The 20,083-nt window shown below is 43.7% G+C and overlaps 1 protein-coding gene across 1 annotated transcript; it reads left to right on the top strand.

The window, feature by feature from the left end:
- The first annotated feature begins 1,743 nt into the window (after nucleotides 1-1,743).
- prdm2b (PR domain containing 2, with ZNF domain b) lies at nucleotides 1,744-19,291 on the top strand. The gene is given in 10 exon segments (XM_070445817.1): nucleotides 1,744-1,858; nucleotides 2,477-2,580; nucleotides 3,945-4,097; nucleotides 5,272-5,398; nucleotides 7,729-7,846; nucleotides 12,285-12,331; nucleotides 12,334-12,399; nucleotides 12,402-12,505; nucleotides 12,507-16,925; nucleotides 17,132-19,291. Coding segments are annotated over 10 exon segments (5,271 nt in total). The 3' UTR covers nucleotides 17,150-19,291.
- Nucleotides 19,292-20,083: the final 792 nt, after the last annotated feature.

Here is a 20,083-nt window from a genome sequence, read left to right as displayed (position 1 = left end):
ATCAAAAGTCCACAAATATGTATCCCAATCAAACCTGTAGACGACACATAGGCCTACATTGGAAAACCAGAAACGCCTTGTCGATGGTTGCATCGGCTTGGAATAGCCTACCCTGCGAGTGGTCAATGCAATACAAGGGTAACAATAAAAAGCATTTTTGTCATATTATTTGACCAGGATGCACTACATCTCGAGCAAATTTTCGGTCAAACGCATTACACAATCTGAAAGAAAAATGTGATATCCTCTGTATCTATTTGTTTGTAACAATGGAATATTTGCTTGATATCTAATCTCGGAATACAACTCCAAGCACATGATGTAGGCAATAAAAATAAAAAAATCCCATTTGTTAAGATTTAGTGGTAAATCTAGGCTTTATTGGGCCATTCTAGCATATAAGTAAGCTAAAGAAATATATACGGTTAAATTAAAAGGCTATATTTTTATCAGCAGACCTTTATTGTTTCCAATTGCAAATAGCCTTTATAACATTTAAATAAAGCATGCCTCATATTACTTCAGGCTATGGCATATCCTGATTTATTTTATTTATGAACTAAGAATTCGGAAACTTCCCTTATATCCATTATTTTATCATATGGTAAGGGTAGTTTGATCTCTTAATTCAAACCTTTCAATACAAACTACGTCTAAATGTATTTGATGATAACAATATAGATAACAATACAGGCCTATATGCGTTTTTTAACCACCAGCCCATAAATTGGTCGTCTTTATATTTCTTGTAGGTCTAATTGATTTGTGAACAGCCTAGGAATGTTCTGGATAAATAATCGTTTATCTGATGGGCAATAGGCCACAGTCTCTTTTCATTCAAATTATCATCAGTGGAATCTGTTTTTTATTATTAATTCCTTATAGCCTACCTTATATTCTACATGAGGTAGGAAGACTGCACATTATCTTGCATCTTTGAGATGGGATTAATTTATTTGAGTTGATCACTATTCCAGGCTATATAAACTAATCTATATTACAAAAATGAGTTATTACACTGAATTCATCCTATAATCTCAAATATATGCATGTCTGCAAGCTTCAAACAATTGGCTAGCATGTTATCTGCTTTGTGTAGGACTTTGTCACCGATGAAGAAAACCATGTCACAGCTGGTCGATAGCCTACATAAAGGAGAGTGTGTTATTTGGAACCAGTGACGGCTAGGACAGTTTGCCTTAGAATCCCCACTCCTTTCCTAATAAGTTATCCATCATGAGAAACAAATGCAACTTCTTACAAAAGGATATTTCTCCTCAAGCTTGTTGAAATAAGAACAACTTGATTCAACAAACATGCATATTTGTGTGGTATTGGCAGATCATATACTGCAACCTTTTGTTGTTAATACAGGGACAGTTCATCTTTACATTTTAGTGTCATGCACACATAATTGTAGTTGAGTAGTATTGATAGCTATCCCCTTGATAGTCAGTACAGTGACTCTGCCGGCATGTGGCATTGGCAGTCAGCCTCAATGCTCTTATCCTACCATGTCTCCTGTGCTGCCTCCCCTTTAGATCCCATGTGAACACAGCCTGCTGAAAGTGCCAGACCCAGAGTCCATGTAGAGTCTTACCTGAGTAGGTTAAATAAAAGCCAATACATTTATGCCCATTCTCTACATGAGTTTTAGTGTTCCCGGTGTGACGGTTTTTTAAATGTTTTGGTCAGGGTGTTGGTCTGTTTGAGACATGAGGATGTGTTATATTCTAGGTGACCATGGCTGTTCCTGGAGGGACAATGGAAACGCTTGCTGACATTCCACACCATGTGTGGAAGAGCTTGTCCGATGGCCTGAGACTAAGCCCCTCTGCTGTTGATCAAAGTCGTATTGGTGAGTTGAAAATGAGCTGCTTTGGGTTTGTTCTAACGTCACATTACTTTTCAGTTTCGTAGATAAGTGATCCATGATCGTTTGTTGGTGATACAATTCCAATAGCAGCAGTGTATCTTACGATAAACAGTGAGTGGTTGTGTGGTTTCTGATTCTGTGGTGTTCGCTGGTGTGGTCTAGGGCCCTGTGTTTTGGTTGATCATGACCTGGATTTCATTCATTTCAACCTTCATTCCAGAAATGATAATTACACCAAAAATGAAAGCAATTGTCTGAGGATGGTGTTGGTCCATCTGACATAAAAATAAAAGGGGAAAGTTTGATGAAAAAGGTTTTAAATAAGGTTCAAATCCAGGTTAAATGACCAATCAAAACACAGGGCCCTAGGATGAGTGGAGCTCCTGATACTGATGATCATACAGTAACAACAAGTGATCACAAGGGAGAGGATGAACTAGATAAGGTAGTGGAAGTAGAGTACATTATATTTAAAAAAGCATCTCCAGCCTGTCCTGGCATGCCTCAGAGAATCAGAGTATCTTAACACATTTTTAGAAACTGAAAGATTCTATATATTGCATGGTGAAATTTTGAATTTCATTCCACTCTTTCCCCCAGGTGTCTGGGCCTCTAGGCCGATTCCTAAAGGCAAGAGGTTCGGCCCTTTTGTAGGAGAGAAGAAAAAGCGGTCCCAGGTGTCCAGCAATGTTTACATGTGGGAGGTGAGCAGCAGAGGATAGAGCCTCAGATCAACCTTAACACACATCCACAGTACCAGTCAAAAGTTTGGACACACCTACTCATTCCAAGATTTGTCTTTATTTTTACTATTTTCTGCATTGTAGAATAATAGTGAAGAAATCAAAACTATGAAATAACACCTATGGAATCATGTAGTAACCAAAAAAGTGTTAAACACATCAAAATATATTTGATATTTGATATTCTTCAAAGTAGACACCCGTTGCCTTGATGACAGCTTTGCACACTCTTGGCATTCTCTCAACCAGCTTCATGAGGTAGTCACCTGGAATGCATTTCAATTAACAGGTGTGTCTTGTTAAAAGTTAATTTGTGGAATTTCTTTCCTTAATGCGTTTGAGCCACTAAGTTGTGTTGTGACAAGGTAGGGGTGTTATACAGAAGATAGCCCTATTTGATAAAAGACCAAGTCCATATTATGGCAAGAACAGCTCAAATAAGCAAAGAGAAATGACAGTCGATCATTACTTTAAGACATGAAGGTCAGTCAATCTGGAAAATTTCAAGAACTTTGAAAGTTTTTTCAAGTGCAGTCGCAAAAACCATCAAGCGCTATAATGAAACTGGATCTCATGAGGACCACCACAGGAAAGGAAGGGTGTGATGGTGTGGGGTTGCTTTGCTGGTGAGCTGTCAGTGATTTATTTAGAATTCAAGGCACACTTAACTAGCATGGCTACCACAGCATTCTTCAGCGATACGCCATACCATCTGGTTTGTGCTTAGTGGGACAATCATCAGTTTTTCAACATGACAATGACCCAAAACACACCTCCAGGCTGTGTTAGGGCTATTTGACCAAGAAGGAGAGTGATGGAGTGCTGCATCAGATGACCTGGCCTCCACAATCACCCGACCTCAACCCAATTGAGATGGTTTGGGATGAGTTGGACCGCAGAGTGAAGGAAAAGCAGCCAACAAGTGCTCAGCATGTGGGAACTCTTTCAAGACTGTTGGAAAAGCATTCCTCATGAAGCTGGTTGAGAGAATGACAAGACTGTGCAAAGCTGTCATCAAGGCAAAGGGTGACTACTTTGAAGAATCTCAAATATAAAACATATTTTAATATAACACTTTTTTGGTTACTAAATGATTCCATATGTGTTATTTCATAGTTTTGATGTCTTTACTATTATTCTACAATGTAGAAAATAGTAACAATAAAGAAAAACCCTTGAATGAGTAGGTGTCCAAACTTTTGACTAGCACTGTAGGTTGTACACATTACAGGCACAGGACACCCTCCCTATTATATATGCTGTTATCCATTTTCATACATACATTTGAAAGAATATTGGCTCGATAACCAAGATGTCCTCTGTAGGTGTATTTTCCAGCCAGGGGCTGGATGTGTGTGGATACCACAGACCCCATGAAGGGGAACTGGCAACGGTATGTAAACTGGGCTAACTCCACTCAAGAACAGAACCTTTTCCCCATGGAGATAAACCGAGCCATTTACTACAAAGTGTTACGGGTAAGTTAGACATTTAGTCTCACTGGTAAAATGTTATTCTCATTCAGTTGATCACTAAAGCAGAGTGATGGGATGGTTTGCTATTTAGGTATGTGAATTAGAGCTGGGCAATATGGACAAAAAAATCCATATTGGGATAAATTACTTGAATTGATGCAATAACGATGAATAGAATATGTTTATAATAATTAATGTGCACCACAGTAAAAAAAAAAAAATCATTTAAACTACTACTACTAGTTTTGATGGTTGTAGCCATCAATTGTCCCATTAACTATCACCCATATAAGCAAAGTTATTTCATTTAAAGCTTAACATTTCTCTAGTATGGGCTACTTATCGTAATGAACGATATCAGCAAAATGCCTGTGATAAGTGATCTGTATGGTCAGATTCGATCATTTTCGGTTTATCATCCCAGCTCTAATGTGAATCTCGAGTATTGGCTATTTAGATTCTTATTAAAGGGGCAATCAGTTGCTACATCCATTTTTGGACTAATAAATTACTGATATGTACCTATTGATTCTTGAAGAATATAACGTATATAACTTATAAATGCCCCATTAGCTTAGTTTAGCTGTCGTAACCCATCAGAATCTAAAATGGAAGCTTGTTGTGATCCAATGTTTGTAAAGAAAGTAAATGTCAACAAACACTATATAGCCTCAAAACATGGTCAAAACAAGCGAGCATTGTTGTCATGGATGGTTAGTCCTGGCATCCATAGCTCTGTCTATGAATTTGAGAGTGCTTACATTTGTCCTGCCCCAACCCTCAGCTTTTTACTGAAAATAGGGGTGGGGAAAAGCTTTGTTAGTGTTTCATCAGCTGATTGCTGCTTTAAAGCCAAATGAGAGAATTACAACCTTTTGGTCTTTGCTATGTTTACCATTGTAAGTACCTCTTTCTATAATTCATGCACATTTTAAATGTTTATGTTATCTCTCGTATACTTGGGTAGGCTAATAAATAATTAACATAAAAATAATGACATTTTACATTTTAAAATACCGTTTACCACCCAACTACCATAGCTACCAAAATGTCAAGACCTAACATTCCTGTTGTTGGACTCTGACTTGACAGACACGACAGGGGCCCAAATATTTCGTCCTGTCTTTTAGCAAACATGTCTCTGATTGGTTCCCACTCTCCTCTTTCCTTGTAACAGCCAATTGGGCCAGGGGATGAGCTGCTGGTGTGGTACAATGGGGAAGACAACCCTGAGATAACAGCTGCATTAGAGGAAGAAAGAGGCAGCAGTCTGAGCAAGAAAAATTCAACCAGGGCAAAGCGAGGTAAGGCGGACACCCCTACAATAAAACAAATCCTGTCATACATTTTGCAGGAGATTATTCACCAACCTATTCGATACGGTAGTTCGCAGTGGGTAGCAGCAGTCGAAGAAAATGGAATTTATGCCATTTCAAAGTTTAATTCTTGATAGCATGCTAGCTAGCTTAGCGAACTGTAGCGAGGTTTTGATGCAGTTCATTTTTCCTTCCAAACTTTCAATCTCAAAAAGTTAGCTACTTTTATATTACTGTTAATTCGTATAAAAGAGTGTGATTGCAGCTAAATTGGTAGCTATTATGTAACAACACAGGCAGTACGTCACTGTCAACATTAGCTAGTCAGCTAAATAAATCAGAATAATAAGTTAGCTAGCTAACTCATCATGTCGTTTTAAATGACGCGTCCTTTCCAAATTTACAACTCAGTTGCGAGCCACGTTATCTGATCGGTTGATTACATTAGAGACTTACCTATATTTAAAAGGTACCCAACTAGTTAGTTATGTTACAAAGCTGGCAGGTTATGGATTTCATAGTCTCATCTGTTTGTTTCGATCGGACCTGTCAATCCAGTTCAGGTAGCTAGCAGGCTAAATCAAGCCCGGACGTGCCAGACAACCCGTGCAGGGAAGATGGCAAGCGCTGGCTTTGTGTTCAGCAAATGGCTAACTGATCAAAACAGGGCGGTTGTGATAATGGGAAAAAGGAGCTAGGTATATGTCATACATGTGTTGTAAACCCTTAACGTAAGCTACATCTAGCCAGCTACCCACTGTTAGCTAGCTGGATAAGTTATCAATTTTGTCTGTACCATCGCAAGGACTATATGCTTGCCCTGAAAATAAACACGCTTTGTTTTAGTTTTTCGATGGAACCAAGACTACTTAGCTGAACGGTTAGATATTTTGTTAATTTCCCCAGGTAAGTGTGAGCTCTATTTTCATTTGGCCTAGGGAGGGTAGCTAGCTATTCAGCCAAAACCAATGCAAAGTTGAAGTAGTGCAGACTAGGCCCTGGATGAATGCAGTTGCACAAGCTCTGAAGTCCCACCCTTCCTTTCTCAACAATACTAAACCTTCAGATTGAGTTGCATTTTCCATAATTATCTTTTAATTTAGGCTAGCTGCTAGAATGAAATCCATAGAATTTGAGATTTTTTTCTCCATGTAATTGGCCTAGTGTTTATTTTTCAATATGAAGGAAAATGTTAGTGTTGGTGGTATATCCACAGTCGCTACTGTATGTCTATATGTGGTGTAGGCCTATGCATGCAACCCTTGTCTGTTTTTGAATTTACAGTAGGATTTATTGACTCAGTGAGATGTTAGAAGTCTCAACATTCTGAGTTGTGTAATATTGAGATTGAGCATGCTTGTCATTCATCTGCAATCCCTCTATGCTAAATTATATTAGAATATCTGTATCAAATGCACAACAATAAGTGTGTACTTCGGGTAGAAAGCCTAAATGCTAGCAACATTTCAATACTTGTTTCCAAGCACTCAAATTTGTTACATTTTCTGACTTGAAACCCATTTGAGTGTCACAGTTTTTTCAGAATTTATTTGACCATGCTTGTCAGATGACTGAGCTGTAGCATGTGTTTCTGTGGCATGAATCAGGCTTTGTAGACCATGCCAGATTACCTTCTTGTCACAGCAACTCCAGTGATGACTGGGTGCTAGCCCAGTCTCTTGAGGCAGGCTGAGATTAAAACTTAAAATGGTCTCCTGCCTAGGGCCATAAATACCACAATGATGAGCCATTCCATAATTCACTTCACATTTGTGTGTTCATTATGTAGCCAAGACAAGTGTTTTATTCTTGAAATATTCAGAATGAGGGCATCAAGGCTGTTAAAAGTAATTTTGGCCAGCAATTTTATTTTAATGTATTGGACTCTTAACGGACTTTTTAACCCGCAGCAGCTTGTAAAAAAAAACAACATTGTTAATATTCAAAGAAAATTTTACATAAGCACACGTGGTACTTGACCTACATTTTTCAGATCCTGTTCAGCAGTCATATCTTGCTTTGCTTTCTGTTAGCCACATTTTAATGTTATGAGTTTGTAATTACACGTAGTTTTAAGTGCCAACCAATACGCAGCACAGTTGTGAGTGGAGGTGTGAAAGGAATTAGTACACTCAGTACGCTAGATGTTTGCTCATCTGAAAATCTCCTTTTCTAATAGTGGATTTACTTACATAGAAGTAGTCCAATGTCAACTTTTTGAAATAATAATTCCACAATTTACCAGTATTGCTTTGATGTGAAATGGTTTATTTGAGTTTAGCTAATGTTTGTTGGTTGATGTGTGCTTTCCCCCTTAGCCAGAAGAAAGCTGTTGGAGGGAGCCAGACAGGCTGGTTTGGGTGCATTCCGTGGGCCCAGGCAAACAGGCGTAACCAAACCTATTGTCAGAGAGATGTGGGACACAGAGGAAGGTTAGTAGTTCTCCCATTATTATGGATATTTGTTTAATTTGGGGAGTCAGTTGAGGTGTTAGTAGGGCTGTGGCGGTCATGACATTTTGTCAGCTAATTATTGTCATGCAAAAGACTGCGGGTCTCACGGTAATTGACCGTTAATTAACATAAACAAGTTTAGCATCTCCAGGCCTCCATGCATACCAGCTGCGTTCAAGCCACTGATGTGCACCTTTGGAACATCTACAGGTAAAATGTTGATGGTCTCCCTAGTGGCGCGGTGGTCTAAGACACTGCATAGCAGTGTGCCACTAGAGATTCTGGGCTCGAGTCCAGGCTCTGTTGCAGGCGGCTGCGACCGGGAAACCCATGGGTCGGCACACAATTGGCCCAGCGTCGTCTGGGTTAGGGAAGGGTTTGGCCGGCAGGGATGTCCTTGTCCCATCACACACTAGCGACTCCTGTGGCGGGCCGGACGTAGCGCACGCTGACCAGGTCGCCAGGTGTACGGTGTTTCCTCCGACACGTTGGTGCGGCTGGCTTCCGGGTTAAAGTGGGCATTGTGTCAAGAATTTGCAGTATGATTTGGTTGGAATGGTTGGGTCGGGTTTCGGGTCGGTTTCGGAGGACGCACGGCTCTCGACCTTCGCCTCATGAGTCCGTACGGCAGTTGCAGCGATGATACAAATCTAACTACCAATTGGATACCACGAAATTGTGGAGAAAAAGGGGTAAAACAAATATATAATAAAATTAATATACACCATCACAATAAATCCATTGTTTATTTTAGACCTAAAGAAACGTTATGATATGAATAAAATGTATTTTAGAATAACAGAATATGAATTGGCCAACTATGTTTTCTGGCTATGCTCCATGCCATAGGCTGTAGGCTTGTTCATTTAGCTGAAAAGATATGCTTGTAAGTCCCATGCCATTATTTTATTTTATATTATATGATTTTATAGTAAGAAGAATATAATTGAACTTACCTGAAATGATATTTTTCCCATTCCGGAGCAAGTGTGCATGTGAAGTGGCTATGTTGAGTGTAAAAAGTGATAATTTTTAACAGGTCCTATATGCTAGGTTTAGAGTTACTTGGGAACTTTACTTGCGAATGATACAAACCTTAGAATGTCCTAGAAATCAAAACCTATATGGGCTGCATGATGCGCCTATAGGCTATTGATGATAGAGAAAGTTGGGAAAAAAGATTGCGCTCTGTTCCTTGCGTCAGGCTGCATAGCTGTTCTCTCAAGTGAACATATTTTCACCCATCATACTATTCTGAATTGAATCTTGTATTTACTGATATGTCAAATTAGTTTCGATTTAGAATGGCCTATTTATCAAATGGGCAGGAACGGGGGGAAAAGACATGGCATCTGTATGCACTCAAATAGGGAATGGTGGCCTCGATCTTTCCCGCCAGTCTGTTTTTCAATGATGCCTGGTAGGCTACTTTGGTTTTATAGCTGAGCATGTGCGTAATATGAGCAGCTGAGGGATACATTTCCCTCCACACATCAACCACTGTTTGAGGAGCATGGTCTCCCTGCGCGACAGGTGATATTCCACCCGAACTCTGTATGCCATGGGCTCTCCAACCCTCTTCCTGCACCACCTACCCAGTGCTTAATTTGGGAAAACAAGTCAAATCTGTTCGGGAACATTGTTAGTAACATGTTTTCGCTAACAAAACATATTTCACTAAACTGTTGATAGCCAGTCTGCACGCTTGAGAAAGGAATAAAGGAGACAGGGGAGGAGATGGAAACACATGGTGGTGAGATTCTGTAGCTAAAGGTAATATCATCCTATTAATGATGAAAATATAAAAAACTACTAGGCTATTCAAAATCATATAGAAATTCACTATAATTGTAAGCGAACTGTAAGCAGGCCTGCACAATCAATAAACCAACAGCATCGCCTAGAGCTGTGGTTCCCAAACTTTTTATAGTCCCGTACCCCGTCAAACATTCAACCTCCAGCTGCGTACCCCCTCTAGCACAAGGGTCAGTGCACTCTCAAATGTTTTTTTTTTTTTGCCATCATTGTAAGCCTGCCACACATACACTATACGATACATTTATTAAACATAAGAATTAGTTAGTTTTTGTCACAACCCGGGTCGTGGGAAGTGACAAAGAGCTCCAGGGCACATATAATAATAATAATCAGTCATTTTACTCTTTTATTTAACCATCTTACATATAAAAGCTTTCGTTCATCAAAAATGGAATAACTCACCACAGGTTAATGAGAAGGGTGTGCTTGAAAGGATGCACATAACTCTGCAATGTTGGGTTGTATTGGAGAGAGTCTGTCTTAAATTATTTTCCACAGTCTGTGCCTGTATTTAGTTTTCATGCTAGTGAGGGCCGAGAATCCACTCTCACTTAGGTACGTGGTTGCCAAGGCAGGATATTCAGAGTGCAGCCCAATCCAGAATTCTGTCAGTTGCTTCTGATTAAATACAATTTTCACAGAACCGCTTGTTGCAATTTCGATAAGGCTTTCTTGTTCAGTTATCGGTAAGTGGACTGGAGGCAGGGCATGAAAGGGATAACGAATCCAGTTGTTTGTGTCGTCCGTTTTGGGAAAGTACCTGCTCACACAGGTGCTTTGCTATATCACATTTGACATTGTCCGTAAGCTTGAGTTAATTTGCACTCACAAAATCATACAATGGTGGAAAGACCTGTGTGTTGTCCTTGTTAATGAAGAGCTCCAACTCCTCAATTTTGTCCCGCACATTGAATATATTTTGCGGAGAGTCCCTGTAATCGTTGTTTCAGATCATTCAGGCGAGAAAAAACATCATCCAGATAGGCCTGTCATGTGAGAAACTCGTCATCATGCAAGCGGTCAGACAAGTGAAAATGATGGTCAGTAAAGAACTTTAAGCTTGTCTCTCAATTTAAAAAAACGTGTCCATACTTTGCCCCTTGATAACCAGCGCACTTCTATATGTTGTAAAAGCGCGACATGGTCGCTGCTCATATCATTGCATAATGCAGAAAATACACGAGAGTTCAGGGGCCTTACTTTAACAAAGTTAATGATTTTCACTGTAGTGTCTGAAACGTCTTTCAAGATGTCCAGCATTCCTTTGTCAGCAAGAGCCTTGATGCTGCAGTGTACCCAAGTGGCATCTGGAGCAACTGCTTCCACGTGTGTTACCACTCAACTATGCCTCCCTGTCATGGCTTTTGTGCCATCAGTACAGATACCAACATGTGCAGCAGCTACTTTTGGCCACATACGGACCGTTAGTGGAATTCCCGCGAGAGAGTAACGCTTAATGTGATTTGATGTTCAGTATTTGACTAGGCTACCTGTATTTGACATTGTGTTGTTATTTCGCTGAACACTAGATGGTCTAAATGTATTTTTGGCAGTGAAATGAGGTTACTCAGACTCAGGAGAAAAAAACTCACCCAAAAGTATAGCCCCGTTGGAAAATATAAATGGACTGTTTGAAAATGTGAAGAAAAGTCAAATATTTAGCGTATCCCCGACGGCATTGCGCATACCCCAGTTTGGGAATACCTGTCCTAGAGCTAGACGTTCTCCCCCAGACTCATGGATAGAACGTTTGGAGCGTAGGATAAGGTAACCAGTCCATCCAGTATGCATAATGATACAGTCCACACTCAAATGTGATTACTAGAATGCCTTTCATTTTGGAGTATAGGCTGCTTGACCAATTATGTACCAAAGACCTCTTAAATCAGTTTTGTTTCATGTGTTTCCTGCCATGCGTAATATGCAGTAGGCGATGTATTGTATAACAGCAACAATCATATTTTGATTCCGTTTTTTGGGGGGGGGGGGGGGGGCTCGGCTCATTCATAAGCTCTAATATGTGTATGGGTATTATGAATTAGTAACCACCTTCGAAAGAGTTGTCCATTTTGTAGTTAGACTTTTAAACAACATCCACGACCCTGTTTTACACTCGTTTCAACCTGCTGTTGAACTTCTCTCTTCAAGATGACCAGATGAAATTGTATTGGTCACATACACATGGTTAGCAGATGTTAATGCGAGTGTAGCGAAATGCTGAGTTTTAAAAGGATGATGCGGTTTTGATGACCAGTGTTTATGATTTTCATTCATTTGCATTGATGTCAGCGGGGTTAGAGGGACAATAGAGTGGTGAGAACCAGGATATTAGTACCTGTTGGCGTTAGGGTCCTACCAACGCATGACCTGAGCGCATAAGGAGATTACCGTGACTCAATGGTCATGTGGCATTTACTGCAGTCGTTAGTGGCGGCAATACGGTCACCGCAACAGCCCTAGGTATAAGCTAGCTAAATCCTGTTATTCATGTATTTCAACCATTTCGGCTGTACTCTTCTCTTAAAATCTCAGCATTTTTTTCAATTAAATTTTTTCACATTTTAAATTATGTAACTAACTGTTGTTGTTCTCTGTTGTTGTAGTCCAAATGAGGAAGATGAGAGACTCTCCCCATCACCAGGGCCTTCCAAGGGACTCGGGAGAGCTCCCCCATGGGGAGGAACGGCCTCTCTCAAGCCCAGTTCATCTCAGCAGCAATGAGAGGGAAGCGGAGAGGATGATGAAGAGGGAAGACCCAGGGCATCTGCAGCAGCCGCTGTCGCTGACACAGCAGAGTGCTCAGTCTGCTACTGAAGCTGAGCCAGCAGGAGAGGAGTGAGCAGCCTGATCTGCCACTAAGCCATAGCAGCCCAGGTGAGGTGGGGCCTGGGAGCCTTCAGACTGCCTCATCCCTACCAAGGCCTGAACCAGAGGCTGACCCATACCTCGACCCTGACCTTGAAGGTGACCCCCACGGAGAGGAGTCCCATCCCTGCCAGCACTGCGAGCGCCATTTCTCCACCAAACAGGGCTTGGAGCGCCACACACACATCCATGCCACYGCAAACCAGCARACGCACACRTTCAAATGCCGTTACTGTGGCAAGTCCTTYGGCTCGCAGGTGGGRCGTCGGCGGCACGAGCGGAGGCATGAGAACGGGCCAAARAACAARGGCCAAAGGCCTGGCTCACTRGCTGGGACTGCTACTTTACTCASTCCTCTGGGGCAGGCTGRYKGTTCSAGCCCAGACTGTRSCACTGTCTCTGGCCACTAYGTTGTCAKGGGSTCCCCKGTCCCTGGAGGACYTATGSRGAGCCYTSAGGTTGTGAGGAAGGACCCTGCGGCTGAGAGTGAYCRGCCSTTTATCGTGGATGAGAATGGWGAGACAAAGGAGCTTCATCCTTGCAAGTACTGTAATAAGGCTTTCGGCACTCACACCAACATGCGCAGACACCAGCGCAGAATCCACGAGCGCCACTTACTGCCCAAGGGTGTGCGCAGGAAAGGCATGCTGCTGCAGGAGAGCCCRYMWCAGCWGCAKCRTCTGCCTGARCAGTCCCCYMGTGYCAGCCCACCCCYYGTCTATGTGCCYAGTGCAGACACTGAGGATGAGGGGGACCGAGAGGAGTACATGGTCGACATATCCRATAACATCTCRGAGAATCTCAGCCTGTACATCGACGGCAAGATCCTGTCCGCTAGTTCAGTCAGCGGCTGTGAGGTGATCGAAGTGGACTCCAGTTCTGCAGCACTGTTTGGTCTCGATGCAGTGGTCATCAGCCCCAATCAGATCAGTCAGGCTTTCAAAGTGGACACCAGGACCTGTGCTGTGAAGCAGGTCTCCAACCTCGGCCAGCCCACGACGAAAAGGAGAACGTCGACACCCCCGCTCATGCCCAGTCTTAAAATGGAGTCTGAAAATGGGTCCTCCTCTGCCTCCTCTTCCTCCTCCACGTCTTCCTCATCTGCCTTGTTGGTGGAAAGTCTCTTCCCTCAGTCCTCAGACTCATTAGCATTTCAAAAGGAGAAAACTATCTATCTGTCTCCTAAGCTCAAACAGCTCCTCCAGACTCAGACAGACGGTCAGAAACCCACCATCGCCCTGATAGCAGACAGCCACAGATTAGCTCCCCCTCTCTCCGTTGCGTCCCTGCCTGCAACCTCAGGCAGGTTTAAGAGAAGAACGGCTTCCCCTCCCTCATCTCCACAGCTCAGCCCTGCGCTGAAAGCAGATGGCTGTAAGAGCGAGGCTGGGGTCTCGTCGTACACCCTCAAGGTGCCAAAGCTGGAGAGCCTGGGCATGTCCTCTGCCTGGAGTCTGTCCAGCAAGGAGGAGAGGGACACCATGAGTCCCAGCGGGAAGGACGGGTGCAGCTGGTCTGCCTCTCGGAGCGGAGGGAACTCATGTAATCAGCAGCCCTTGGACCTTTCCAGCGGCATCAGTAAATGGAGTGACGGCTTCAACAAGACGCCCAGGGAGGAAGTGCTGGATTTAAGCATGAGTCGGAAGAGTACAGCGGAGCCAGAGTCCAAGGGAAGTCCAGCTCCGACACAGCCCCACACCAAGAAGAAGAAGCCCAATACCAGTATGCTAGAGAAGGTGTTGATGAATGAGTACGCTGGCTTAAACCCAGCAGGAGAGGAGGGCTCTTGTGCCCTGGGAAGCCCAGATTCTCAGTATACTGCAAGCAGTGGTACAGGCACAGCTTCTCACAGTCCCTCTTCCAATATGCCCTTTGAATCAGCCGATCCCTCCCCCCCCTCTCTAACCCCTGTCACTATGAATCCCTCCTCCCCCTGCGTCTCCAGCCTCACCTCTCCAACTCCACCTCCCCCTGTCCTACCCTCTATGCCCTCACCAGACTGCCCCACTTCCAGCTCTCTCCCTCTCCTCTCCCCTAAAATGTCCCCCAGATCCATTGACCATTGTGAGGACGAGTCAGTTTGTGTATCTAACTCTACTACAGCAGAGACAATATTAGCTGCGGTAAGTAACAGTTATGGAGATGAGGAACATGTCACTAAGCCAGTAGACCCCACCCACAATACAGATCCCATTATCGGGAAAGCTTTATCAAACCCCTCTACAGAGTCCTCCTCAGTATCTGATGTTGTCCCTGTGAGTCTATCCTCAGCACAATCTAAACCTGCTAAGAGTGGGAACCACAGTTTCTTAGATATCCAAATTAACCCAGACCTGGAACCGATTATTACTGCGGGACAGGGGAAATCCCAATGCTCTGAACTCCCTGTTTTATCACCCGTAAAAGAATCCCCCCCCACTTCCTCATCGACCTCTCCTGTTGGAATATCAGATGTCCCAGCTCCGTCAGTGGTCTCCCCAGCATCACTCTCTAGCACTGTGATTAAAGAGGAGGTCCAGCACATGGATCAGCTGGCTGATTTAGGCCTTCCTCCTGGTGCCACAGTGTCTTCACCTCCATCTGCTGCTGCTGAAAAGCCCTCTGAGGAGGTGGTGGAGGAGGAGGGATTGGAGCCAGACCCCTTCAGTAAGAGCTTTGTGTGTAACGTGTGTGAGGATCCGTTCCGCTCCATCAAAGAGCTCAGTCGGCACATCGTGGAGCACGCCGCTGAGTGGCCCTACAGGTGTGAGTTCTGTGTGCAGCTGTTCGGGAATGCTCCGGCCCTGCTGGAGCACCGCACAGCCCTCCATGGTGTGGGACGCATCTTTGTCTGCTCCTTCTGCTCCAAGGAGTTCGCCTTCCTCTGCAACCTCCAGCAGCACCACAAAGACCTGCATCCCAGCCAGCCGTGCACACACGCAGCGGTGGAGAGCAGCAAGCTGAGGCCACAGAATTACACAGACCCAGCCAGGGCCAAAGAGGAGAGTAACCCCTCCTCAACCACAGGGCCTGAGTCCTCTGCTGAAGCTGCCTCCTCCCAGGGGGTCTCTGATGTGAAGGAGGAGGAGCAGCCTGATACTAACGGGAAGCATGAAGAGGCTGGACCGGAGGACCCAACTGAAGAGCTCTACACTACAATAAAGATCATGGCTTCTGAGGGAGGCAAGCCTAAAGGCCCAGACGTACGCCTGGGCATTAATCAACACTACCCCAGTTTCAAGCCACCCCCCTTCCCCTACCACAACCGCACSGCTGCAGRCTCRGTGGCCTCGGCCACCAACTTCACTACCCACAACATMCCCCAGACATTCAGCACTGCCATCCGCTGCACCAAATGCGGCAAGAGTTTCGACAACATGCCCGAGCTGCACAAGCACATACTAGCCTGTGCCAACGCCAGTGATAAGAGGCGGTACACTCCCAAGAAGAACCCCATCCCTCTCAGACAGATAGTGAAGCCCCAGAACGGCTCTCTGTCGCCTGCCTCTGCTGCCAACGCAGGGCACAACGCCTTCCGCAGAATGGGCCAACCCAAGAGGCTCAACTTCAACCACGAACCGCCTGGCAAAACCAAGATGAGTTCCCTCAGTAGGAAGAAGAACCAGCTGGTTCAGAAGGCCATCGCTCAGAGGAATGAGACTGTAGCTACTGTTAAGGCCCCTAGCCAGGTTAAAGAGGAGGAGCCGCAAGAGCAGGAGGTCCACGTATGCCCTCACTGCAGCAGAGAGTTCACCTACCCTGCCAGCCTCAGTAAACATATAGCAGGCAGCTGTCCCATGAAGCCGGTCTCTAAAAAGGCCAAAAGGGGAGCCGCAACAGAGGCAACACCAGCTGTAGACATAAACATGAGCCTTCGACGGAGAACCACAGACTCTGAGATCCAGCAGCCAGAGCCGGCTGAGCCGGTTCCCAAAACACTTAGCAAAACTCGGGCTCGCAACTCTGGACCTGGCCCTGCGGAGGCTGAGGCCCCACCACCGGTGGGTAAAGGAAAGATGGCTGCCACACAGGTGTGCACCAAGAGGCCAGCCTCTTTCCCAGCTGCCACAGTTTCTCTCAGCAAGAAAAGTAAAAAAGGCAAAGTTCAATCGTTACCCCCCACCCCGTTGCCCTCAGAGAGTCCCAGTGACTCTTCACCGCGGCCAGCAGCTCAGACAAAGCAACGCATGGGCAAGGAAGTGCCACCCAAGAAGGGAGCGGAGGTGAAATCGCCCCAACAGCAGCAGTCTCAGGTGCCGCCTAAGAAAGAACGGTTCTCTCTGAGAGCGAGGGAGAGAGCTGTTGGGCCGGTGACTCGGAGCCTGCAGATGGCCAACACTGCAGCTCCTGTGGAGGTGAAAACAGAGGACCTCTCCAGCCAGAAGCCTGAAGAGACCCAGGTAAGGTTACTTTCAAACAGTGTCTAGTCTCAGCCCATGTAGACGTATTGCCTAATTAATTCATACCAAGTTACTTTTAAATCAACATTCACACAATAATCTGTGTCTTAGAGAACACTTTCAACACAACGTGGTTCTATTTATCAGGTTCTGTGTTGCACTTCAAGGTAGAGAAGACTAGCTGATACTTGTCTCTTGTCTTCCAGGAATACTTGCTGAAATGAGCCAGGTAGAGAAATGTGGATTCTGAGGATTAAGAAGTCCCTGGCTAGGAGGATGTCGCTGTGCTGGCGCGCCTCTGGTGAGAAACTCTGGCCTTCCCAATGATCTGACAGACAGACAGGAGGATCTGGAGGTGGGCTGATTCCATTACAGGACAACATGAACTCTGCTCTCTACTCCCGTCACATCACATGCTGTGTTGGCTGAACAGGGGGAGGGGCGCCGCTCTCTACATCACTCTCTGTGAAATGAGCCTGGGACAGGGTGCAGATTTCTAAACACAAAAAAAAGAAAGGATTAAACAGACTATTAATGACAATGAATAAATATAATATATATATTGTAAGTCATAACTTGACTCGTAACATTGATGTTGGGGTTCCGTAACGGTTAAAAGCTGATATTGCAAATGGCAATCATTTATATCCGTTCACAAAACTGGTCTGGTGTTTCTTTTTTGCTCCGTTTTCATGTTTCCATTGTTCGGTGGTTGTTGTTGAATCCTCCCGTCTCTTAATGCATGTGCTGAATCCAGCTGACAGAGACCTGTCCCTTGTCTGCGTGTCTGTCTCCATGTCCTGCACCTACTCTAATTCATACAAATGATTTGCAAATGAATATGTATGTTTGATTTCACGCAGTGCTCCGTTGAGAATGCATTGTAGAATATCTCTTCGTTGGCTTCCTGACGAAAATAGAAATCAGCCAAGATAAAACGGAACTGTTTTCAACTGTAGAAATGGGTTGTCAGAAACGGCGTGTCCCAAGTGTGTGTGTGTGTGTATGCGTTCAAATGTGCGTATGGGTAGGCTTGCACCTTATGTGTGGGCTGACAACCGTTGTCCCCTTGATCTCAAAGTTGCGATGTCTGTTTGCTCTCCGGCATGTTTTCCTTATGTTGCTTATCAGAGGAGTACCAGCAGGGCAACCTGCCGCAACCAGAACAATGCAGCCGTACACCTCTGACAGTTAGCTCCCTGGGAAAGGGATGGGGGAAGATGACACATGCCTTCCACATTGAAAATGTGTGGGGGGGGGAGGGAAGAAACACTGCCACTTATCCAGTTTATTGACATTGTGGATTTCTCAGAGGCTCACATTTTTATTGATGTGTCATACATAGTTATAAGTAGTCTTGTCTGAAAGCACTTTAAAAAACATCTGCCAAACTGTTTTGATTTGATCGGTATGAATCCTTGAATGATTTGGGTTCAAATGTGAAGAATGGAATGTGGAGATCTCTATTACATATGACTGAGAACTGGGTTGCCTCAAAGTCAGTGAAATATAGTCGTTGGAATATTGCCCTCGTTTAAGACTCCCTGTAGATTGAGCAATTTTGAATAGTTCCCCAGACTTGATTTCATCTGTATGATGTAATCAAATGCATTAATCTGAAATATGTAGCGGCGGTGATCGTGTGCGGAGGATTGCCCCCCCAAAAAATCCGCCGTGATGATGTTTGGAAATATTTCAGAAAGGTTTGAGAATTGGAATCATGGCTGTAGAAGGGGAGAGCAGAAACCACTGTGTTCCAGTAATAAGGATGGCCTTGAAAAGTTGCTTCAGTTATGTTCCTTGCAGCTGCAAACATGCCGCAGTAAGGTCATTTGATTGCTGATTATTTCTGTAGTCAAGGGTGGCTGGGAGGTAGTGTATTTTCTTCAATGTCATCTATATGTAGGCCTATTACATGTTATAACATACTTTGACAAAGTATTGTACTTTTGATTATGATTAGTCCCTATCTATCCCATGATGTGTTTATATAGAGGAATTATCATGTCCCTGTTTACAATGCTCACCCCACTGTTGCTCCTTCTGGACCATCTGCCTTTTACAGCTGAGGTAGAGGAGAGGGATATGACTCAAGTGCTTGTAGCATGTTTGAAAAAAAACTAATTGAACCATATATATATATATATATATATATATATATATATATATATATATTATAAAGCTAATTTATGATATTTCCGTTGCCTTCCTGCATCGGTATTCCTGATAATTCTCTTCGGAGTGAAATTAATGGAGAATCTTCTAATATATGTTTGAGGATGAATGAACAAAGACATATCCCTGTTGACCTCATTATGTAAAACATATTGTTCTAATTGATATATTAAAGCCTTTTTTCAATTTGCCGTCTGTGTGCTGCCATGTATGATTTAATATGTTTTGGTTATGTCCTTTTTAACTTTAGTCATCGTACTTTCGGGCATCTGTTTTGAGCCAGGTGAGGCACAGATTTGCTAATCTTGGCATATGGTGGTGAGTATTTAGGCCTATTTGGGAGGCATAGTGATATGTCGAACAGTAATTATGCACCGTCTGACTGAAATGTAATCTATTTCATAAACACAGATACACTGCTTATACAGTGCCTTCAGAAAGTATTCAGACCCCTTAACTTTTTCCCCATTTTGTTACGTTAGACTTATTCCAAAATGTATAAAATGTTTATTTTTCTTATTAATCTACACACAATACCCCCATAATGACAAAGAAAAAACAGGTTTTTAGAAATGTTTGCTAATTTATAAAAAATGTCAAACTCTGTCATGTTTACATAAGTAGTCAGACCCTTTACTCAGTACTTTGTTGAAGCACCTTTGGCAGCGATTACATCCTTGAGTGTTCTTGGGTGTGACGCTACAAGCTTGGCAGCGAATTATGTTTTTCATGGTTTGAGTGTCTTCAGGTGACTTTTGTCAAACTCCAAGCGGGCTGTCATGTGCCTTTTACTGAGGAGTGGCTTTCGTCTGGCCACTACCATGAAGGCCTGATTGGTGGAGTGTCGCAGAGATGGTTGTCCTTCTGGAAGGTTCTCCCATCTCCACAGAGGAACTCTGGAGCTCTGTCAGAGTGATCATCGGGTTCTTGGTCACCTCCCTGACCAAGGCCCTTCTCCCCAGATTGCTCAGTTTGTCCGGGCG

This window comes from Salvelinus sp. IW2-2015, linkage group LG11 (genome assembly GCF_002910315.2).
Source record: "Salvelinus sp. IW2-2015 linkage group LG11, ASM291031v2, whole genome shotgun sequence".
In the NCBI taxonomy this organism is placed as follows: domain Eukaryota; kingdom Metazoa; phylum Chordata; class Actinopteri; order Salmoniformes; family Salmonidae; genus Salvelinus; species Salvelinus sp. IW2-2015.
The sequence above is the reverse complement of the archived record's forward strand: the minus strand, read 5'-3'. Positions and strand labels throughout refer to the sequence as shown.